The 24727-nt window shown below is 34.3% G+C and overlaps 2 protein-coding genes across 8 annotated transcripts; one reads left to right on the forward strand and one right to left on the reverse strand.

The window, feature by feature from the left end:
* Window positions 1-744: 744 nt before the first annotated feature.
* On the reverse strand, window positions 745-15139 carry LOC120774405 (clathrin heavy chain). 3 transcript variants are annotated; one of them, XM_040104027.1, is made up of 10 exons: window positions 14987-15139; window positions 13660-13766; window positions 13204-13507; window positions 8212-8419; window positions 7814-8149; window positions 3745-7713; window positions 3439-3605; window positions 2822-2908; window positions 2546-2763; window positions 745-1042 (listed from the first exon to the last, which is right to left on the reverse strand). In XM_040104027.1, exons 3-10 carry the CDS (start codon window positions 13243-13245, stop codon window positions 1033-1035), a joined length of 5037 nt encoding a protein of 1678 aa, XP_039959961.1. In that variant the 5' UTR covers window positions 13246-13507; window positions 13660-13766; window positions 14987-15139; the 3' UTR covers window positions 745-1032. The 3 variants fall into 3 exon arrangements, with proteins under 3 accessions (XP_039959961.1, XP_039959962.1, XP_039959963.1); XM_040104028.1 differs by lacking the exon at window positions 14987-15139 and adding an exon at window positions 14009-14131; XM_040104029.1 differs by lacking the exon at window positions 745-1042 and having other exon boundaries at window positions 2464-2763.
* Window positions 15140-15894: 755 nt separating this feature from the next.
* On the forward strand, window positions 15895-23401 carry LOC120775049 (protein bric-a-brac 2). Of its 5 annotated transcripts, XM_040105027.1 has the most exons (3): window positions 19749-19872; window positions 19929-20062; window positions 20923-23401. In XM_040105027.1, the coding sequence occupies exon 3, from the start codon at window positions 21150-21152 to the stop codon at window positions 22707-22709; it is 1560 nt and encodes a 519-aa protein (XP_039960961.1). In that variant the 5' UTR covers window positions 19749-19872; window positions 19929-20062; window positions 20923-21149; the 3' UTR covers window positions 22710-23401. The 5 variants fall into 5 exon arrangements, with proteins under 5 accessions (XP_039960960.1, XP_039960963.1, XP_039960962.1 ...); XM_040105026.1 differs by lacking the exons at window positions 19749-19872; window positions 19929-20062 and adding an exon at window positions 15895-16211; XM_040105029.1 differs by lacking the exons at window positions 19749-19872; window positions 19929-20062 and adding an exon at window positions 16956-17094.
* Window positions 23402-24727: the final 1326 nt, after the last annotated feature.

Raw genomic sequence — 24727 nt, forward strand, 5'->3', positions numbered from 1 at the left:
TACAATGGTTAGGCGAACAAAAAAATTTTTTTTGGATATTGCATTGAATTTTAAAAATTAAATTTAACCGAAAAAAAAATTAAATTTCACTGAAAAAATTAAATTTTTAAACTAAATTTCACTGAAAAAAATTAACTTTTTATTTTAAATTTCAAAGAAAAAAAATTAAATTTTCCTTAAGTGCCATTTATAATGAAAACTACTAGTTACTAGTCAATATTTGTCAATCTTCTCCATCCAAGTGCTCCTCCATAAAACCATATGATATTTATATAAAATTTTCAAATTTTTTAGAACAAACAATAAAAAAACTTTATAAGACATACATACATCTATAGACGAGAATTGTTTTAGGCCTCACTTTGCATACAATTTGTGAATACGAAATTTTTTTATGGCGAATATAAAATAATTGGAAAAAAAAATTTAAGATTAAGGCTTTTAATAAAAGCTTATTCCTGACATTTTCATATTACTTAAATTCGATGTACAGAAAATATGTTTCAAAAATTTAAAACAAAATTTAAAGAAAAAATTACTTTTAATATTTTTTTAATTTAAAACCTCAAGAAGTGTACTTTTCGCATTTTTATTCAATATTTCATCGTGCCTAAATACATTTTTTAATTTTTATTTTTCATCAGTTATTTATTTTTTTATAATTAATTTTTATTTTTATAATTATTTTTTAATTTTATAATCAATTCGTTTTTATTATGAATAAATTAATTATTTAATTTATTTTTTATTTATAATGTTTTTTGAATATCTTTTTTAAATAATGTTACAAAATTATATGCTTTCAATACTTTTTGTTTAGTACAAAACGTTCTAAATAAATATTTCCCAAAAAAATCTCTCTAATTATACTGTTAATTTCCCTATGCGATTCCAATAATCGCTTAACGGTTTTCTAGTGTGCGACCAAATGTTATAGAGCGTGTTTGAGTAGGCAGACAATTGTACATAGACAATGAGGAACCAAGCTATATAACTGATTGTTTGTTGGTGTAGTTTGATTTGGCGTTTACCTTATTTGTAACTGTAAAAAGAGAGTAAAGAAATTGGAAAATGATTATTGATTTTTATCGCAAATTATTCACTTTACTAAAATTTTTTTTTGGAAGTGATTTTTTAAATTAATACTGAAAGTGTGATATTTGTTTAATTACTTAAATAAGATAAAATAAAAAAACATTCCAGAAATGGCTAAAAATATAAAAACGTCATTTGAATTACAAAAATATGCAATTAGGTGTATTAGTTTTTATTCTCCATATATGTAAGTTTTTACCCATTTTTAGGTAAAAAAGTAAGTATTAGTTTTATATGTGACATTTTTTCGAAATTTGTTCACCATTTTTAACATATAATTGCTACTTTTATTAGCTACTTTCTTAATATCATATTTTCGAAAATAATCGTAGTAATAAAATAATAGCAGTTATTTTCGAAAATATGATAAATAATAAATTTCGAAAAAAGGCTAAATTAAATTTCGAAAATAAATTTAGTAATTTTTCGAAACACGGTTTTATTAATTATACGAAAATAAATTTAGTAGTTTTTTGAAAAAAGGTTTAATTAATTATCGAAAATATATATGTATATACGCATTGCTGTTTTGAAGACATACATACATATTATGGATATAATTCTTCGGCGTACAAAAGAATTTTATTTAAATAAAAATGTTTCTTGATTTTTTAATAGATATTTATTAACTAAAAAGTTTTTATTTTCACTTATAATAAAGACAAAAAAATTAGCATAAATTTTTCATTTCATTTACGTTATTTGTTGGTGTTCTTGTTGGTTCTCTTCATCATTTGTTCAACACTACACGTGCTTTGTAATACGGTTTTTCTTTATGGAATATTTTTTTTTTTGTTTTCAGCTTCGAAACATGACAAGTCAATCAATTGAGGAGTTATAACAGTACAGTAATGAAAAAAAGTTCAAATACATCAAATACAAATACAAAAAAAACACAATATTTCCATTATATATATATGCAAAGAAGAGACAACAAAGCACGAAATAATTAATTAAACAAACAACTTGTAATTATAATTTTAATTGGTAATCGTAATAATGGTAATGTATATGTGTAATAATAATTATTATATATATACTTGTAATACATTTTTGTATAATTGTATATAGTTTTATATATGCAAAATCTATGCCGAACACACACACACGCCTAACGCTTTTGTTTTTGTTTTGTTTCGCTTTGTATCGATATATGTATGTAATGCAATGTTTTCGCTTGTATTTCCCTGCTATAGCGTTTAAATGATGTAACTACAACTACATTTACATGGGGAAATTGTGATTTCGCATTTAAATTTTCGTTTTTGAATTGCAATTTTACTCGTGTTTAAGTGTGTGTTTGTATGTTTCAAATTTTTTGCAACGTTACGGATTGTGTTCTTGATTTTTTGCTAGTTTTGTTTTTTGTTGAATTTCGTTTAATTTTCACTTTCAATAATGTAGTAGTAGTGGTTGTTGTGGTGGTGTTGTATTTGTAGTTGTTGCCTACATTCCATAGCCGGGATAAGCCATGTTTGGCGCATAGCCAGGCGCCGCCGCATAATTTTGCGCATATTGTGGTGGTATGCCCATTGCCGGTCCAGCGGTTATCATCAGTTGTGGTTCCATTGTGATGATATTCTTGTGTTCGACGGTTTCGTCCTCCTTTTCGCGTTGCGCTTCGTTTTGTTCCAGTTTATCCACTTTGCTGGTGTATTCGCGTATTACCTTTAAAGATCAAATGAATATTAACATGATAAAAAAAAATAATTATAAAAAATCTTACTTGTATCAAATAGGGCATGGCGAAGTCCATGATATTGTGTTTCCATGCCAACTCCAGTATAACATCAGGCCGCAGCAAATCGTAACACTAGAAAAAATTAACAAAAAAAAAATATGACTTTATTCCTTTTAAAAATGTTTTTCTTTCTTTCTCAAAATATCTCGTTTTAATTCTTAACTTTTTCGAACTATATTGATATATCATCTATATCATCATATCATCTGACTTTATCTCAAATTTTTCCTCATTACGCTCTCTCTCTCTCTCCCTTACCCGCTGTATATTTTTATCTGTATTCTGAAAGTTCTCCTTTTAAACTTTGCGAGACTTTGTCTCCGCCCAAGTAATTCGACTTGAGACTTTTCGTCTCTGCCCCCTCTTTTTTCACCATATTGGAGGATATGAGTCCTTCAACTCATTTATAACTCGATATTTTCTTTATATACATATCATATCTGCCTGTTTACTTATCTCTCTTCATTTAACTTTATCTTTAAAGCTTACTTCATATCTAACTCTCTTTTTTATATCTCCCGATTGCTACTGGAGGCTCTTATCTCTCTCTCTGTCTATCATTTTCAATTATATATACGCTCTTTCGATCACTACACACTCACTTGGAATAGACAGGCAGCGAAACAATCATGGGCATTGCGTTCTAGGAACCAACCCAGAAGTTCTTCGGCAATCTCCTGTTTGCCAGATTCAGCCGCATACTCCATTGCATCCTTGTAGAGTTTGTCCTTTTTGCACAATTCGACGCTCTGCTTCCAACGGTTGTTGCCTATATATTAAAGAGATGTTTTCAGTCTCATAAAATTTGACCAGTGTTTTTAGGTTCATGATAATAGAAAACCCCAGCACACCGCATTCCAGTTAAGCGAATCTATTTTTTTTAACCAATTTTCTGTTGCCTTACTCACCTTTATACAGATAGGCAGCAATACGTCTAAATTCGGTCAATTCGTGCTTCTCCAGCTTTTGTGCCAATGCGATTGTGTCGAAGTTATCAAATCCATCAATGGAATTACGTAGACCCTGATAGTCCTCCTCGTCGATGAGTAGGCCGTTGAGCGCCTCGTTGATCGCCTTGTTGTTGAGCGATTGTACTGAACGTAAATATGGTTTCACCAATTGTAAATGGCCGGTCTTCGAGAAGAAGCTAACGGCCCGTGTATGATCCATACGTGGTGCCAACACCAATAGCATGTCGTTCAATAACAATGGTTTGTAATCCAAATAGAATTGTATAGCTTTGTAGTACAATTCGATGTTGGCCACTTTGGTGATGATGTCCTTGAAGTGACCCTCACGCCAAGCCTCCGTCGGATGTGCCATCATGGCAAGCACTGCATTATCGTACTCTTCATACTTGTCGTAGAGGAATACCAGTTCGGACCAAAGGTGCGCCGATTCGGCAGCGCGCAACACTTTTGGTATGTTGACACGCGACCAGAACAGCTCGAGATGCTCACGCATCTTAGACGGCTTGAATTTCGAATAGAGTATAGCCAGTTCGGTGAACATGCCCATGTGTGCGCGTTCCAGTCCCAAAGCGGACTCCAACAACGCAATGAGTTCCTCAAAGTAGCCACGATCTTGGTAGTAATTGATTAGATCTTCCAATTCATCGGCGTGCACGACGATGTGCAGACCGCACATTTGCGCTAGACGGAATTCCTCAGCATCGACGCAAGCGAAGCACACCTCCTTCCATGTGCGTGTCGAATTAGCTTTGCGTGCAGAGTCTACGGCGCCCTGGAACTCCTTCAAATAGACCAATGTAATGGCGAGACGTGCAAAGTTGCTAACATTGTTGTACAACAATTTGGCTGCATCGTACATGCCATCGTTAAAGCAACGATCGCCGATCTTCTGTATGTCGGCATGATTCGGACCCGAAATGAATTCTTCCAAATCAGCAAGACGGCCGGTACGTGCATAGGCATAGATCAACTCGCTTTCAATATATGATTCACGCGCCTTCTTGCGTGCCATCTGTAGATAACGCACCAGATCATCCCAGGAATCAGCCTTTGAGGCAACATCCACCACATCCATGTATGCGCTTGGATCGTCCGCTTTAATGTACGAATCAATGGCCTCCTTAACGAGTCCCTGTTGTAGTTGTGCTTTAGCGAGCTGTGACCAAACGGCCGGCTCGTTGCAGCGCTCGGCGAACTCATTAGCGCGCTCCAAATTATTCACCTGCTCGATAAGCACCTGTATAGCGGAGGTATTCACATCGAATTTCTTGAAGATGGCGAATGCCTCTTCGTACAATTGATTCGAAATAGCGATATTCGCAATATCGGGCGCATCATAGTTGTCCAAACGATTGATATAGTCCATGACGCGTGTGCGATCGGCTTTGATAGCGGTCAAGATAAGCAAATTTTGCAAATTACGATGGTCGGAGAACACAGACGAGTCAAGTATAATTTTTTCGAGCAATTCAATTAACTCATTGGGCAGATCGGCGGTCATGAAGGCCTTCACCGTCACAGAGATATCGTCTGGGTCCTGTGTTTCAGACAGCGCTGTCTGCACGACCTGATCGATCAATTGGCGCTTGTAGGGATTTGCCTCAGACAAAACTTCCACCCAAAGGGCGGGATCGCGACGACGCACCAAATAACGCGCCTCGCTCTTGAACAACGAATTCTCATTGCAAACAGCAATCAGCTCACGATCGCATTGACCGCGTTCATAAGCTACACAAGCCAAATGGGGATCACGTTTCTCGCAATAACGACCGACCACGCGACTATCGTAGTATTGGTTCTCCTTGAGGAAACGTTCTGGATTATTATTCGAATCGATATAGATCTTGGCCAATGCATTGTGTGTAGCGGGTTCTACACAACCGTCATGCACGCGCGATTCCAACCACGGCAATAGTAATTTCAAACGATTACGCTTCTCCACTTCAGCCACTAGCTCATCGGTCGAGAACTGGCCCTTTACGACAAGTATCAAATTTTTGATAATATCCTCAGAGCAATCAACATCCAAGAGACCACCAACGACAACAGGCAAACGTGATGGATTCACTTTTTGCACGTAAATTTCAATATATTTCTGTAGATTGTTACGGTATAGGTAGAGTACTAGATCGTGTACGAAGTCGAAACGATCACAAACAATGATAAGTGGCAACTGATCAGTGAGTTTGGCCTCCTTTAGGAAGTTCTTAACGCGTTCTGCATTATAACAGTTTGATTCCCGACAAATGCGTTCAACTTCCTTGATTTGATTGGTTTTGCAAGCCGCCTGTATATACTTGAAATGCACTTCGGGATCCTGCGAGTAGTTAACGATCGAGCCGAGGAAGTAAAAGAGTCCCTCGTAAGACTTGAAACTCTCGAAGAGATCAATCAACGCTTTAGTGGTCAATTGCTCATGATATTTGGTAGCAATTTGCACGCAGATCTGCAAGTTTTGACGTATATTCGCCGTTAACATGGCTTTCAAGCACTCCAACGAGTCCTCCACGGACAGCGTTCCAAAGTAGCCGACCAGCCAATCGGCATTCAACAGATGTGTATGCACCACAGCACGCTTAATGTCATACAAGTCGGTGTAGTGTTCCAATGCGCGTTGCAACAAGCCGGCCTTCTCGCATAGCTGTGCGATGTGCGCACGATCGTAATGCGTGAACATGGCATTGCCGAGAATGGCATCAGCCACTTGTGGCGCCGAAACCAAATTCATTTCCAACAAACGCGTCTGCAAAGCACCCTCATTGGGGCGATTATGCTTGAGTGCGTCCAACAGGAAGGCAGTACATTGCTGCACCATTGAATGCTCCATGAATATATCGACAATCTGATTGATATCGGCCAGCGGTTCTTCCTCTTCGGCCACCAACATCGAGGCGAAACCGGCGCCTTGTTCCGGATTGGTGCGCATCACCGAACGTAACAGGAATATATAATCCGGGGTATAGTTGACCTTTTTAGCGTACAATACGATCTTCTGGAATTGTCCCGTCTCGGCGAAACACTGTATAACCTTATTGGGCACATTAGCACGCAAGTAAATTGATAGCGCCAATGTCAAATCGGATGTCTTCACCAAATCACCCAATTCTTCGCTGCACTCGAGTTTCTCCTCTTTCAACCACTTCTCACATAACTGTTTCTTACCCTGAACCAACACGGGGCGGCACAACTCCAACGACTCATACTTGTTCAGTTTGCCCTGATCGAGTAGTATGCCAAAATATTGTAAGAGTGGTGGCGTCGTTGAGCCAGCAGGCGACTGCACTTGCTGGAAGCGTTGTATTGTTTGTGGTGTACGCAAGATTCCCTTTGGTGCGAGCGCTGCCACCTTAGCCGCTTCGGCATATTGACCTGCTGTGAAAAGTTTATTGAATTTACGCACAAAGAGATCCTCAGCGCCGGAGAGATTATTGCGCACGGCCATGCGTAAAGCCAAATCGGGATTCTGCAATACCGTATTGATGTATGGGATGATTTGCTCCTCATCGACGGTCACGGATAGTACTTGCCCCTTGCGATTAACACCGATAATGCCGCCACTGGCCTCGTGCGGTGCCGTCACAAAGATCGTATCGGCCGAGATACGATTCATGTAGATGCACGTGGCCGTTTCCATGTCATACAGATGGATATAGCCATATTTGGTGATCAAATAAATGGTATCATATTTGGCTGAAACTTGCATGGCGACGGGGAAATCGCTTTGCGCCTCCGGTGGGAAGAACACATCCACAGACTTTTTGGGGAAAGGCTGATTACCTGCCGGCGGGGCACCTACTTCGATAATATGCAATTTTCCACCGCTTGCAGTACGCACAGCGAAGCAGAACAGTGTCGATGCCTCCTTGTTGCCCTCCATTTTGAAGCTGGCGAAAGAAGCAGCGTGACCTGCATGAAAAAGCATAGGAAATTAGGTGTAAAAACAAAAACAAAAATATTTTAATAATTTTTATGATTTTAGGCATTATTTACAACACCACGCACTTACCTTCGATAGCCTGTGAGACCTTGCGCTCCACCGAGTACAACTGCATAGCACCGGCCACACGATTTGGCAATGCCGATATGCCCACCAACAACAACCACTGTTGCGATGGATTGCAACGATAGTTGATAATTTGACAACCATTTAACGATGAATGGCGATCAAACATTTTTTGCGGGGTGGAATCGCCTTCCATGGACCAATGGTAGACAGAGGTTTCGGTGACCAAGGCCAGTGTGTTCAAAGAAATCCATTTCCAGAAGACTACATCCTCGGTCATGGTGTGCGCCTTCATTTTGGATTTCATTTCGATATTGAAAATTTGCAAGGTCTTTTGAGCTGCAATTACGAATACATATTGGAGTGTTTATATTAAAAAAGTATGGCAAGGACGTTCTTACCCTTGAGCGCAATAACTTTGCTGGCTGGATTCATAATGGCCGAGTCGGCGGAGATGGGACGCCGGGTCGGGTTGCTGACATCGTTCATGTCGATAATGACCACTTGAGCGGTGTCATTGACCTTTTCACGCACGCAAATGAATTTGTCCGACTCCATGGTGAGAGTACTGAACGAAATCGAATTGATGTTGATGCCGACATTTGTGAGCTGCAAGGAAATAAATAAAAATTAAGGGCAATTATTAACGGAATAATTATTTTTGCGAAATTTTAAATATGTATGTAAATATAAAAAAAAACTTATAAATTTGTCAATAAAAAAGAAAAAAACATTCACACGACATTCAATCAAAAAACATTATACCAAAAATAATAAATCTAAAAATTTAGAAATATAACAAAAAAAATATATGAAACAGAAAGAAAAAGGTTTTCAAAGTAAAACATCGTCATCATTTTCATTTAACGCCAAAATTTTCTATTTTTATTATTTTTTTAACAAATTCTGTCTAGTTCAAGGTTACCATTTGTTACACCCAATACAACCCCTTCAAGCTACAATAGCGCCCTCATGTCGGCATGTGCCTTAAGAAAAATGTGGCGCCATTTTTCATTCAATGCAAACTACAAGTACATACATACACATACATACATCAGTTTGCAGACAAATCTAATGCAAATATAAAATGTACTTGAATAAATACAGATTTAATTGCTACTAGCTGCGCCAAAGTCGTAAGAAAAATTAACAAACTTTTTGAACTCTTTATGCCGAGCGCGTTTCCAGTGATAAGCGAAAAGCGCACATACCCACACAGCACTTGAACGGCGCAGGAAACGCAATATGAGTAAGATTTATATTTAAATGCAATAAACTGACAATAAAAGCAGCAAGAGCAACAAAAAAAATCATTCAGTATATTGTTTAAAATATGCATTTTGCAATTCTCTCAATAGAATGTCAATGGCATCAGCTAAAATAAGACGGTAATGCCGGCCGACGGATGAGGGATCACGATGAGATGAAAAATGTTTCCAATTTTATGTTTTTGAATGGGAAAAACTTCCGTCAGCTTACGACGATAAGATGCGATCGCTCTCCTTCATACTCTCTCGAACACAGGGATAGAAATCAGCTCTCAAAAATATTTTAAGCTATTATAAACATCGAGACGCAATTGTTGATTTCTTTATAGGAAACGCTGCTGCGCATTTCTTTGTTTGATTTCGTGGCGATTGTAAAGCAGAAAGCGTGAAAACAAAAAACCGAAATAAGCCAAATTAACGCCATTCCGGCCACAATGCACAACATACATACATATGTATGTGTATAATATTTTATGCCATTACAATAATAACATGGAAATATGGAATATCAGTTAATTTTGTAGTATACATTCAGGGGCATTTAGGTAAAAGGTAACGTTTTTTCGTAAGGCTAATTCACATACATATTTCATTTTATAAGCTAAGTTATTAAACTTCTTCTTCTTCTGCTTTACTGGCGTAGACACAGCTTACGCGGTTATAGCCGAGTCAGTTATTAAACTTACCATATATAACAATTTAAAGCATACTTTTAGGCGCTAAAGCGATACTCTTGTTGCAATTTTCCAAATTCTTGCACTTATTATTCGAAAGTTCGCAAATTAAATATTAGAACATACTTTTAAGCGTCCAAACAATGTTAGCTAAATTTTAGCTGAAACATATAATTATTGATTATATTTTATTGCCCTAAATTCTCGCATAGTGCTATATATGTAATTGTTTTCTACAAAAATATGTATTATTATAGCATACTTTTAGGCTATATAACACATTTACAACTAATCAGAAATTACCGTTGGTTGCTGTTTTTTAAACCTATTTTGTTATAAATTTCTCATATTTATCATTTTTTATAATATATTTTTCATTGCTGTCTTAACTAAAGCATACTTTTAGGCTTATAAAAAATTCCATATAAAACAGTACATTAATTCTTGTTTTGTTTATCTATCACGTGCTAGACATTCAAATATGTATTAAATATTTACTCGCTAATTATAAGAACCTACTAAGACGCTTAGTGTGATGGTGTATGTGTGTTTTAACTCATTTGTCTAAAGACTGTAAATTACTTTGGCCCAACTGAGCAAACGGTGTATATATAGTATCTCTTACTTAGAAAAATGATGGCTAATCATTAAATTAGAGAATTAAAAATTTAAGAATATATCACAACATTGTAATGTTTTAAACGTGGAACTAGGTAAAAGGTCTAGAAATAAATTTAATTCCAGAGTATAGTCAATCATAACACATATTTACGTATTTAAATGTTATTGCTTTTTCGAAATAATGACAATGTGGCCTTCGCATATACTACACTTTTCTCCAAAATTTCGATTATGTTCAGACCATATGGCAACACAATATAAGAAAACCCATCACGCATTTATGTATGAGCTTATGAGGGGAGTTAACAAAAACAACAAATTAATGATAATAATGTTTTTGTGGAGCAGTAAAAGTTTAGTATTGTTACAGTGAAGCAAACGAATGAGCACATAGTCGATATGTACAAATACATACATATGTACATACATATATATGTACATTAAGCTAATGCTTATAACGGCATACAAATTTGTATTTTCGTAAAAGTTCCGTTACTACCATATAATATGCATTCACAGTGGCGCCATTGAGTAGCAGTGGGTCAACTATTAAGTGATTGTATGTGGAACAATATATGTACATATGTATGTATGAGTGTATGTAGTTCCAATTAACTGGTGATCAAGTGTCACTGAACGAAGTAACGATAGGTACAAAGATTTAAACAATTTTAAGAGCAGCACTAAATGACCAAATTTTATCATATATTGCGATATGTATTTATTGTTAAATTTAAGTGTACAAAAGTGGTGTCGATTAATAATTAATTAGAGTTTAAACATAATTGTTTTATCTACATACTTAATTATAACGTTTATTATGATATAAACTTAATTATGAAAATATACAATTGGAGGACAAAATTAAGGAATAAAGCCCATTTGGAGAAAAAAAATATATATGTACATATAAATATATTCGATTTATTAAAACAATTTTAGAATAAAATTAAAACAAGTATTAAAAAATACAAATAACAATATTTCATGAATATTTTACTTCATGGGAAACGGCATATAAACCTACTTTAATTCATAATTCTTTCCTCACGGCAAAACACACGAAAACGTGAGCCACGCTTCTCACATAAAAGACGTCAAAGATTAATGAACTCGAGTGTACAAAATCAGCATAATGCATAAAGAAACACGTAAGAAAATCATTGGATTGTCAGGAGTACATAAACATAAACATATACCGGCGTAATTATAAAAATTGTGCTCAGTTCTGCTTCGTAGTTAGTAATCTAATTATGAAACAATGGAAAGAACATGTAGAAGCCTTAACCACAAGAGACGAAAATCATTTTTATGTCAGCGAAAGGCTTCTCCGGCACCAATTGGTCAAAAACAAAATTAAGCTTGAGTTGGTATGCGCACCTGAATACAAATTCATAAATAAAAATTTATGTCAAAACATACTTACATACATAAGTATGTACTTATGTACGTACTCATATTACGGCGACTATGAATCAACTAAGACAGCATTGGGTAGACTCAATGGAGTAATTGTAATTTTGTATATTTTTTTTACTATAGTACGCCATAAGAAGCGAATAAATTTAAATAAATCACAAAATACCACGAGAAAGTGGAAAAGTCGTAAAAGTATGAGTAAGCTCACTCAACCAGCGCGCTGTACTGAAATAAAGGTAACGAACCGGTTCAGAAGCTGAAGCCAAAACGAAAATTCAAAAGAAACACAGTAAGATGTACTAATAGTTAAAAAATGTTGATGTAACTACAATGACTAGCCAAGAGCGTGTGCTGAATCGAAGTCAGTTCTATGACGGCGAAAAAGCGAATACAATTACGTAGGAAACATAAAATTAGTGATTAGATAATGAAAAATGCAAGAAAATATGAGCATACGGGATAAAGTAAAATATTTAATGTGGAAAAAATTTATTATATAAAACATATTGGAGTTAGCGAAAACATATTATTTGATATGACAATTTGACCCTCAGCTTTGATATCAATTTAATTTTTTAAATAATAAATCTTTTTTAATGAAAAGCCGAAAGCATATAAACTTAAAGTGCTAAGCCAGTAAGCAACAAAATAAATTAAGTATTTAGTCAAGAAACCTACATATATTTGCGTTAACCCCCAAACGCCAAATGATGAGTCACATTTTTGCTGTATGAACACTAAAACATGCATGCACATACACTAAAACATGCATGGCGCATAAATTTTTTGAATGGCAGCAGCGATTCTACTGAGCGCAGCAATATGAGCATACACACATACATATATACATACGTATAACGAACAAACCGGCGGCCGGTCGCACCAGTCACCGACACACTCGGTAAAGCATTTTTTTATTCATTGTAAACTACAATGCGTTTCAATTTCAGTTTCATTTTTTTAAACAGAAATCAGTGCAAGTAAGACAGCAGGTTTAAATTTATTTTTTCTGCTTTATATAGCCATGTGTATGTATGTACCAAGTAAATGTGGAAATTGAAACTGTGATTTGATGTAGGCATTTATGTGGGTGTAGAAGGAAAATCGTGATAAAACAGTCTTCTTATCAAAACTCAATGAAAGTGTATGTATATATACATATGTATGTATGAACATCCTCCTGTAGAGCTTTTTATAACCCAGGAGGCTGATAATGAAACTGAATATTTTATGTGTGCGTTGAAAAGAACATCAGAAAAGTGGGTGTTTGCATTTGTAGTAACACTGTACAATATAAAAAAAAATTGCAGATGATGGTTATTATCAGCTAAAACCCATTTTTTAAACCACAATACTCTTTTAGGCATTTTTAAATAACTTACAATAATCTTACTATGATTCAAACACTCACCTGTAAATGCTCCTGGAAGCGTATAGGCAAAACTTGCGTCATTTTTTGCAGCTACAATAGTAACACACTAGTTATCTTTCACTGCAACGGCGCTGGAATTGCGATTATGATTTACGACTTCAGGGTCACAATGTGTTATAGTTGACACCTTTCGTACTATTTAAATTAATTTTAATATCTTCAAATTCTTTTTTCGTTCGTTCGATCGATTGTGTTTTATTCTTATTAGTTGTTGATTTGGTTTTGACAGTGGTTATTTAGCACTTATTCACCTTAATTAATTATTAATCTCTTCTCAGTGAACCTTTAGCATTTAAAATTGCAGCAAATGGAGATAACATGAAAAAAAAAACAATGAAAGATTAAATGAATGGCAAAACAAAATGCAAAGCTAAGCAAATGAAATCGCCGCAATTCAATAATTGCATTCCTTTACAAAAATTGAATAAACTTTACTTTTTAAAATTGGTTTCAATGTTCGGATTCACTTCGCGGGGTTACAAAACACATCCGTATATTACAATACTTTTGACCTGTTCACTTTTCCTTTGTCCACATAAACACTGAAATTTTAAAGAAAAAGTATTATTATAAATTCAATAGATCTACACAAGATATATAAATTAAAATTATGATGCTCTAAAAAAACTACGTGACCGTACGGAAAGTGGGTAGATAGCTAAATTAACACGATTCACTGCTGGACGTCACCGCCTCTCAAAGAAAATAAATGTCAGTGAGCAAATGCACAAAGAGTTATGGTTGGACGTTAACGAATTTTTATTTTAAAATACTTTAAACTTACAGTAACACATTAAATTTTGGTTTCATTCGCAATATTACTTTATTCAAAAGAAAATAACTGGTACTGTAGAAAGATTACACGAATTTAACGGCACTGATATTAACTTTGCACTCGAACTCATTTACTGCTCGCCGATGTCGTTTTTTTTTCATTTGACAGCAATGAAAATTCAAGCAAAAGAAAGCGCACCACTGACAGCGAAAACGGCGAATTGAAACGAAATAAAAAAATTAGTGGTGAATTCACAGTAAATTCTTTGGTAAGAATGACCTAATCAGAAATAATTGATATTATATACGTTTTGAAGATACTGTATATTTGTTTTTAATATTACATATGCCAAGTTAAAACAACAAACGTTTTCGAGTAACAAAAAGGCATGAAGAAAAAGAACTACGATGCAAAATTCACCACTACTATTTAGTACAAACGAATTAAATGTATGCAGTGATGCTGCATTTTACAAACAGCAATTAAGGTGCGATATACACGATATACATAGAAACGCACAAAAATAATAACTCCTGTAATTCCAATTAATCAACTCCTTTAGCCAACTGTAGAATTCGTTTAAAAATCTAAAATGCTATGTAAAATCCACGTATGCCACATAAACAAAAAATATGTATGCATGAATGCGGCGAAAAGTATGTAATGCTTCATTGCTGTTCAACAACCGCCCACCGCCAATAAGCGCAACAAACGTAGCTACAACATGGTATCCAATACCTGAACATATCAGTTAGAATGAGATGACGAGCTGTATATTTAACTTTTCCAAATGATAGTCATTTTTCACTGTAGTTATCTACAGTATCTCTGTTTCTCTTCCTTCGCCTTTTGCGTTGTCTACCCTTTCTCTAGCCAACTTGAAAAATTTCCACTTTTCCTTTTCGGTCACTTTATAATGTTAAAAAAATGCATCTTTCTTTGCACAGAAACTTAATTTTCGATATAATTCATATGCCACACAATTACCAATTATCGTTGTAGCTTTCTTTGTTATTTATTTGGTTAAATTCGCATTTAAAATCCACTTAAATTGCACTTAAAACGAGTTTAACCATATTGATTTCTCCACCACCGAAAAGCGAAAATGACAAGAAAAATTCTTTCTGACAAATGAAACTTCTCAACTGATGTCAAAATCGCTTGAACAAATATGATTGCATTCATACCATGGTGAATTCTCGACAGGAACTGTTCGATTTACGATTGCAATGAAAAAGAGGAATTTAAGATGTTCTTTCATAAACAGTATTTGTGGTTTATCATAATAAAATAACATATAATAATAAAATATATGTATTTTCAAATAATCAAGGACAAATATTAAAATTACAAAATTGTAGTAAATTTTATTTAAAAAAGTAATGATTCTACTATTTATAATATGTGTAGATTGTCATAAATCCAATTCGACTAAAAACGAATTAATTTTTGGACAAGTATGTATATACCTTCCAAAATTAATTTTACTGAATTATCTGCCAGTAGTTAATATTTCAGCAATTTTTTTTGTGTTTATTTTTTAAATTGATTTTAGATACGAGTTTTCGCAGTGTAGGATTTTTTAATGTACATGGAAGTTGGCTGCTTTTCAATAACCAAAGTGCGGTAAAGCAACTGTTGTTTGTAAATATTTCATATATTCTATTTAAAATTTTATATCCAAACTCTAAAAGACATAATATTTTACATTACTCAATACATAATTTTAATCAAGCACTTTCACCATGCCAGATTCTCCAAAGCTATAGACTGCATGCAATTTTACTAGATTGTGTTTTGTTTATATTTTAACAAAAAAGTCCTACTAAATACTACCCTGTGTAAGCAAGTGAACCCGCGCGTGCGGACAAACTCAAATCTCACGGAGTCACAATAGCCAACAAACAAGGCATGTAAACAATTGTAATTGTGCAAAAAAAGAGGCAAATAAAGTGTACAGTGGCGGAGGGACGCAATAAATTCGTGAATAAAAATTTAAATGTATTTAGTGTGTGCCAAAGTGAACAGCGTCGCATCGTCTTAGAGAATGTGAAAAATCAATAAATTAGTAAAAGAAGTATATAACATAGCTACAGTAAAAATAATTAATTTAATTTTACTAGCCAACAATAACTGTGTATGTATTCGCGTGAGTTTTATTGTGCAAATATTAATGGCAATAAAAAGGACGCGGATGTATCGATGAATTAAGGTGAGTTTTAAAATTATAAAATAAGCGAAAATAGTTTATAACATAATGAAGCAGGCTGTCTTTCTGCATAGTTACAGCAAAAATAGTTTATACTCAATGCTACATGTGCATACATATATACTTTTAAGAATATAATTGTATATAACTAATATATGCAAGTATGAGAAGTAACTCTTTGGATTTTTGTGCAAAATTATTCTATCTTACGATTATTGCTTCAATTTTGTGCTTTGCTGGTTTAACTTGCTGTTTTTGCTATATTTTGCTACACACAGATTTACTTGCAATTATACATACATATATGTATGTATGTACATGCACGCCTCCTGCCGTGCCTTGCACTTGGCTACGACTCTTTCGTTAGGTTGTTTTTTGATCTTCATGCAGCGGGTACAGTGAATAAGTTCCTTTGCTAGTTTTCGCTGTATTCATTGCATTTAGTTTCTATGTTTTTCCACATAAACTCCTCTTTAACGGCATTGTCTTGTGCTGTTGTGCTATTTTTATTGTGCATAGCTTGTTTTTAATTTTTTCCTGTCCCTTACCTTATTCGTGGTTATTGCTATTACTAGTTTTACTATATACTTTTCAAAAGCGAAGCGTGTGCCTGCGATTTGAGCTTCTAAACAGGAAAAATAATAATGTGCAACATTTTGTGACAAATTTACCCATAAATTGTTAATGAAAATCAAAGCAAGAAGAGATAAAAATTTGTATACTATATTGTATTTTAAATTAGAAATAAGTGAAAATAAAATAAAATAGTTTTTTTTTCAATATAACGACAGGAAGTGCTGAAGTTGACGAGCCGGCGCTTGATAATTTTTGTTTGTTCCTATCATTGTGGAGGACATTGCGGTAATTCTCTATACACAAGGAAAAGGTGGATTCTACTATAATAAAAAATAAATCCCACCCTCCCATATTATTGCTAATTTTAGAAACGTCAAAATGCCCTTCGTGCTTCGTTCGCTATTGCGGTTTGTCAGCAATGTGACATGATTTTGGTAAAGTTAAGAAGCATTGACTCCCCAGCTAGCGATATTCAACTGTATACATATTCCGCCGAAGGCTTCCTTACCTAAAAGTAGCATACATAAGTATATATGTATGTATGTACGTTAATTTATTCACTTCTCGAATCGTTGCTGGTTTTTTTGCAACATGTTTTTTGTTCATCGTCTTCGCATTGGTATTTACAAATTTTCTTTCCCTCTGCGTGACATAGCAAAAGTGAATGTTGCACTACGTATACATGGCTTTCCTGCATCACACCTTCGCCTTTCTTTTGTCATTATTTTATATAGTGTGTTTTTTGATTTTATACTGCGAAGCGCGCACATATGTATGTATCTTTCCTCAAACAACCCACTTAATGGCGCGTTTTTGTTTCAGTAAAAATAATAATGAGCCACACTTGTAGGCCTAAATTAGTATTTTACATACATATTTTAAAATCCATTTTATTAATGTCTTAAAATCATCCCTCCAATGGTATATATACATATACATATGTATGTATATATGTATATGCACCGCGCTACTTTCTATTAGTGTATGCAATATTTTGTTTAAATCCTTGACAAGGTTACCAAGTTAGCCGCCGTGCAATAGGGTCGAACAAAATGTGCTAGAATACATATTTTGGATGTAATAAAAAAATTACAATAACTAATTAAATTTTGTATTTTTTATGTGGATTATTACGCTTGAAAATTTTTTAAAATTAAAAACTAAAAAGTCTTCAAAGTATAAAATATTTTGTAATTTGAAAAAATAAGTATTTGTATTTTTTTTCAATTTGTTGTCATCATTTTTATTTAAATAAAAATTAAAATTATGTAAATTTTTACATTCTATTTTATATACTTATGTACATATGTATGTATAAGCCTCACCCTATTAACGTTGTGGCAATCAAAAGTTTTGTTTATTTATAAATCCTCTCTTTCTTTCTTTCTTGTGCTTGCTCCTGACTTTTGGTTTTGCGCTCTCTGGGTAATCGCATTTGTTTATTTTTGTTGAAAATCCATTCCTTTTTGCTTTTATTTTTGTTTCCTGTTTCGGTACATTTCATCCACCAGATATCATCATCATCCTTTCTTGCTCTTAGCCTTAATGTGTGTTTGTATATTTTTGTATGCACATACATACATATGTATGTATATATGTATGTATTTAAAATTCTGGTTTTGTTAACATTTATAAGTATGTATGCAGGTACATTTTCACATCCATACATATCAATTTAAATTTTATAAATTTTGCGCCAACATTTTTTGTATATTTGAAAAGCTGTTATTTCACTTAACAGCGATGTTGTCAAATTAGAACGTAAGGAGTGGGCGGAGTGTGGATAGTTAGCTACATATCTTCTTCTTGAATCATTTTTATTCTGCTCTAAGCATAGATAAATTATTTGTAGAGGTTAATGTCGCAGAGGTTTCTATTAGTTCACAACTAAGTAGATAGAATTTTGGTTAATCGAAACAAGATCAACCAAAAGGCACACAAGGCAGACGGGTTAAATATAGAAATCAAATTTCAAAAGGACAGTTTCTTAGCAGTGCTTGGTTGGAAGTTTAATTATTATATACAATTTCTTATTTCTTTTTATATATCAGTACACATACATAAATGAAATGAAATGAAATAACTTTCTTGCTATTCTAAAAAATAGTATTGATTTCTTTGACTTGCTTCCTATACATGTGAATACTTATATGCCATAGTATATACATACATACATAGCTTCATAAGTAGCTACGCAAAAATACATAATTATTTTTATAGTTAGTGCCGCCACTGCGACTTTTTGCGTCCCCTTTTTTGTGGTTGTTGCAAACTTTATATTGACTTTTTTTTTATAACTTCTCTCTCAATGCCTTTCGCGAGCGCAAGACGCAATACAAAAAAATTATTTAAATTTTTTCTCAGGCAAATTTACTTGCTATCTCTTTCGTTTTGTGTCTCGCTAATTCCTGCTGCACAAAATGCACATGTATAGCTAGTAGATAGTTTTTGTATATATTTTTAAATAGCTTATGCTTGCCTACACCTTTGAAGAAAATTATTATTTTTCATTGTGCGCCATATTGTAGATTTATTTATGTCTTCGCCTGCAATGTTGTTTAACCACCATTAAACATTTTCCCATTCCAAAGCGCTCTCCTCCTTGGAACATTAAACATTATACTTATTAATGTATGCGTGCGCTCTCACTACGCTCTATGGTTTACTCATCAATTTGTTATACCCGGTCGCGTCAGTCCTGCTGCATATTGTTTCTTGATGTTTTTTTTTACAAAATTGTATTTGTTAATGTTCTTTGGTGTTGTCTCTCAGCAATGTCTCGGTTATGCTGCCACATGTGTGCGCCGCGCCTGTTCTCTCGTTGGTAGCTGGTTAACAGGCAGGCTGTGTCGGTTTGCCTGCCTGCCTGCTTTCCTTTTTATTTTTCCTTAAAATATTACTTTATTTTTATTGTTTTTGCTCTTTGCTGTTGAAAAAATGCTAAAGTACAGTGTTCGAAATTTTGCGCTACACTTTAGTAATTGTAGTTGTCATTGTTGTTTTTGTTGTTATAATTGCTGTTGCCACTGTGCGGTGTAGTGTTGCTGCTGCCGACGCTGCCTCAGTCACTGTTGTTAAACTTCTGCTTGTATATAGTTGTTTGTTGCTGCTGCTACTTTTATTTTATTACTTTTTCAATTTCAGTATTTCTTTGTCTTTTGGCCTTTTCTGTTAAATGCAAAAAAGGAATTCCTACTTGCGCACGGATTTTTCAATAAATTTGCTGCAAAAGTTTCTGTCTTAAGAATGTGAAAAATAAGAAATTTTCATACAAAAAGGTGTGTGTTGTTTGGTTTTCAACAAAAATATGCTATTCAATATTTTATTCACAAATTTTGAATTGGTGTACTATATGTTTGTATGGTGTGGGTTAAATATAGTGAATTTTCAGTAACTAATTTTGGATGCTTCTTTGTCCTTGGTGTGCTCGCATTTTAGTGTGCAAAGTGTATGCGTATGCATGTGTAGTAAGTGAAGTTAAAGCAATATTTGGCGGTTGTAGAAAAACGCTCATACTTAAGTGAAAAAAAAACAAATTCTATTAAAATTGGGAATATTATAAATCTAAAAAACAAAAATAAATAGTTTTGATTAGCTAATTATAATATGCAGTAATATACATAAAATTTGATTAAAAAACTTACATCTGTCATATAAATTGTATTAAAATTTTAATAAAAACTAAAGCGAAATAGAAACATAATATTTGGTGATCCTTGAAAAAGCAACTTCATTTCATTTTCCAATATTTTCTGTACACGTAATATTTTTTATTTATTAATTATAAGTGCAAGTTAATGATGTTAATTAATGGTTGAAAATCATAAAAAATTGTCACGCTTATAAAATCCAGATTAGTCATAAAAATTAGTGAAACAGTTGCTTGTTGGTGTAAGTAAAATTTTTGTAGTTTTTCCAAACTTTCACCAAAAATATATTAAACACTGGTTTCAATACAATTCTCAATCGTATTTAAGAAGTTAAAACGCGGCTAAACGATACCCGTCGGTTATGGATTACTTGTTATGCGATTTTTAAGGAAATTTTAATTAAAGTTGCGCAAATAGCGTGTATTACATTATGGGAAAATTTATTAGTATTTTTGTTATAAATAAATTTTGTGGTTTTCTCTTTTTAGTCAACGCTTAGAAATATTAGCGCTTCCGTAAGGCTCCGTACAGAGTTTAGACTTCCCTACAGCCAAAAACACGGCACTTCTAATTGAAAACGTGATATATTAATATATAAACGAGTTTTACGTGGAACCATCAATTTCTTACGGCAACAGAATTATTTCACCTCCAGCTAACGAAAGCCTGTACCTGACTCTGAACGCTTGGTTTGTCTACCAACGGCACCGCCACAATGAACGCGTCTCAGCGTCAGGAGTTTTGTGTGCGCTGGAACAGCCATTTGGGTAGTATCGGCGCCGCATTTCCTCAACTGTTGGCCGGTCAGCGTTTTGTTGATGTGACCTTGGCATGTGAGGGGCATCAAGTGCATTGTCATCGGCTCGTCTTGGCCGCATGTTCATCCTATTTTGATAGCATCTTGGCTGAGAATCCTTGTAAGCATCCAGTCATCATATTACCCAGTGAAATAAAGCTGTGGGAGATCCAGGCGCTCGTCGACTTTATGTACAAAGGTGAGGTGAATGTCACACAAGCCGGTTTACCGCAACTACTGCGCTGTGCCGAACAGTTGCGCATTCGCGGTCTTTATGGCTCCGATGCCGCATTGAATTTGAATCAGCTGAAAGCGCTTACGAATAAAGCGGCTGCAGCAGCTGCTGCCGCGACGCAACAACAACAGGCGGATGGCATTGAGACCGACACAGATACCGCTACCAATTCGACGACAACAACGACAGCAACAGCAGCTAGCGCACTACAGCAGTTACATGCTGGTGGCGGAATGTCAGCGGCTATGATGGCCCAAGAGCTGCAACAACAACAGCAGCAGCAACAAAAGTATCAGCAACAACCGACATTTATGATTAAAAAGGAGCCTATACAACAGGATATGGAACATGAACAACAAATGGAACAGCTGCAGCAGCAACAACTACTACAACAACAAAGCAACGGCAGCCTCGCGCACAGCGCCATGCAACAAAATCACCTTGAACACCAGCAACAGCTCGTACATCAGCAACAGCTACAGCTACAGGCACAACAACAACAACAACGTGTACCGCAAGCAACATTAGCTCATGTGGCCAATGCTGCAGCGGCCATGGCTGCCGCCAGCGCAGCGACAAATTCGAATGCCAACAGCGAGGATGACGATTCGGGCGATGATTCCAATTCCAATCAGGCTTACGAAGAACACAGTAAATATAGAATGCAGCAAAAAGTAACAGCCAATAATATGAAAGCGACACAAGCGGCCGCTGCCGCTGGTACGCATTTGGACTCCACCATAGAAGATGATCACAACTATGTGGCCGCACACGATGAGGATAGCAGCTACTGCGCCAGCGCGGACACTGAACACGAAAGCTCAGCCAATGCATCATTACTCAACATGCTGGCGGCGCAGGCGAACAGCGGTGCTGCTAATACCGCTGAAATGTCCGGTTCTCTAAAACGTGTGCGCCGCTCCGAGGCATCACTGGCTCAAGCAGCAAAGTGCGTTTCAAAAGGACAAACCTTCCAAACGGTCAGCAACATGTTTAACATACCAGTTTCGACAATACGCTTCTACATGGCGCGTAAGGGTATATTGCCACGTCGTAAGCGCGGACGTGGCGCCTCATCAGCGGTGAGTAGCGTGACCGCCGGTAGCGGCGGCATAATGACGGCCACGGCAGCAGCAACTATGGCGCAAGCGTTATCGCAAATGAAGCGTGCCGAAAGTCCGAGTGGCTTTCCAGCTCATCAGTTGGTGAGTGGCGCCAGTGTTGGCGGCAAGGCGCACATTTAATTCAACGCAGCAACGAAGATAAGTAGCGAGCGACACATGTTAAACTTGTAAAGTTTAGCAGTAAGCGTTCAAAAGCTCTCAACGGTTACGAGTGAGATTACAACTACAACTACACATACACTTAAGCGCCGTACGGTGAAAAAAAAAACACAAAAAATACTCTTAAGCTAAGTATGTATGTGTAAGGAAATATACCGCAAACGCCAATTTACTTAAGTAATTATATTATATAAATTAAAATTGAATTATTCTTAAAGTTTCTACGTAAGTCATTCTTGCACGTTAAGTTGTACAAAGTATTGTTTTAATTTCCTACATTCATGGTTAGTAGCTATGTATATGCAATTTATAATTTTTTCAAATTTCATAAATGTCATACCATACACTGTTTACTGTTCGTATATGTTGTGCTGCGCGCAAAATGTTTCAAAAAGTTTTATTTTTTATGCCTTGCATTATTATTCAACAAAAATTCAAAGCAGCTGTATCACATTTTACGTGAAGCTTTTGAGTCATGGGCTGAGCAACAAAATATACATACATACATTCAAGAACATTTTCTATTTAAAAAAAATGTCAAATATGCATTTTATACTAATACAACTGTATGATCCAACGCAATTAATTTTATAATTGCTTAGTTATTTTTTTTATTAATTTTGTTTTACAAAAAAACAACAATTAATTTTTTATTTGCGTTATTTATTAAACTTTTTTTGTGTATTTTTTTTTTAATATATGTACATTTAAAAAAATGTTTTCATGCTGTAAATATTTATATTTAGTAGTAAGTTTATAATTTTAATGCACAAACGATAAAATGATTGCATTTTTAATTTAGTACTACTTAAAGCTAGCTGACTATAGAATTAAGTTAATAGTTTTAAGCTTCAACTAAATTACTGTTGACGAAGCGTTCGATGTGTTAGTGCAAAAAAAAAATGTATTTTAATTTGTTTTAAAAAATGTACGTAAAATTTCATTTATGACATCCAAATTTGTTCGAGGAATTTTTGCTAAAAAAAAATTTTTTGTTATTTAGGACATATAAAAGAATGTATGAAAAAATAAAAATAATATGTTTAAATTTTTTTTTTTAATTTCTGCTAATTTTACTAAAAATTTTTGCAAAAAATAAACACAATGTAAAAATAAAAATTATATTTATAATACTTTATTATGTTCATTGATTTTGTTTATTGATTTGCGAAATTAGACTTTTTTAATTAAAAAATATTTATCAAATCCATTTGCTTCCACTAGCACATGTACGCTTCATTACAGATAGCTATCATATGCTTCGGTTCCATGGGTTTCCTATATTAAGTATGACACTTACTATATTTACAAATACAGATGTATATAACATACATATGTATATATTATATATGTATATGCATATATAATAGATAAGCAAAAAGGTCTGCGCAAAAATCTCTACACAAAGTACACAATGCAGAGCAGAGTTGAAAATGAAAAAAAAAAAATAATTTGCAATGTAAAAAAGTAAACGAACCAATTCAGTTTATTATATAAAACATTAAAAAAAATTCAATGTAGGAGGAAGTAAAGGAATCAAATCGGTTTATGCGAAAATTGATCTAAGCATAAATTCATAAAACCTCACAAACAAATCTTAAATTGTTGTTGTTTTGAATGACAACCAAAAACCAGTTGATCAATCGGGTTGCAATGATAATGGAGAGAATTTGAACATTTAATGGTGATTTCAAAGAATATTAAAACTAAAAAATCTTTTTCCTAAGCTACGATGTTCTGAAATTTTCAATATTTTGCTTTGCTTAATACGATTTTAAACACATGCTGCTTTCATGTGTTTTTTTTTTTTTTGTATATTTTTATATAAGCTAACAATCATTATAAGTAAGTTTTAAATACTCCAAATAATAAATAGTATTATTTTCCAATAAACTACGAACGAAAGAAACCGTGGTTCAGTATTAGAAATAAGATTACGTATTAAGTGTGAAATTTTAGATTTAGTCGAAAAAACATGA

This window comes from Bactrocera tryoni, chromosome 4 (assembly GCF_016617805.1).
Source record: "Bactrocera tryoni isolate S06 chromosome 4, CSIRO_BtryS06_freeze2, whole genome shotgun sequence".
NCBI lineage: Eukaryota > Metazoa > Arthropoda > Insecta > Diptera > Tephritidae > Bactrocera > Bactrocera tryoni.

Bases quoted from the DNA above. Each gene is read 5' to 3' on its own strand.
- LOC120774405 (XM_040104027.1), bottom strand. From the start codon at position 13,245: ATGACGCAAGTTTTGCCTATACGCTTCCAGGAGCATTTACAG. The intron at 8,420-13,203 runs GTGAGTGTTTGA...ATTTCCTTGCAG, and splicing joins GCTTCCAGGAGCATTTACAG to CTCACAAATGTCGGCATCAA. The intron at 2,764-2,821 runs GTAAGATTTTTT...TGATCTTTAAAG, and splicing joins CCATGCCCTATTTGATACAA to GTAATACGCGAATACACCAG.
- LOC120775049 (XM_040105026.1), top strand. From the start codon at position 21,150: ATGAACGCGTCTCAGCGTCAGGAGTTTTGTGTGCGCTGGAACAGCCAT.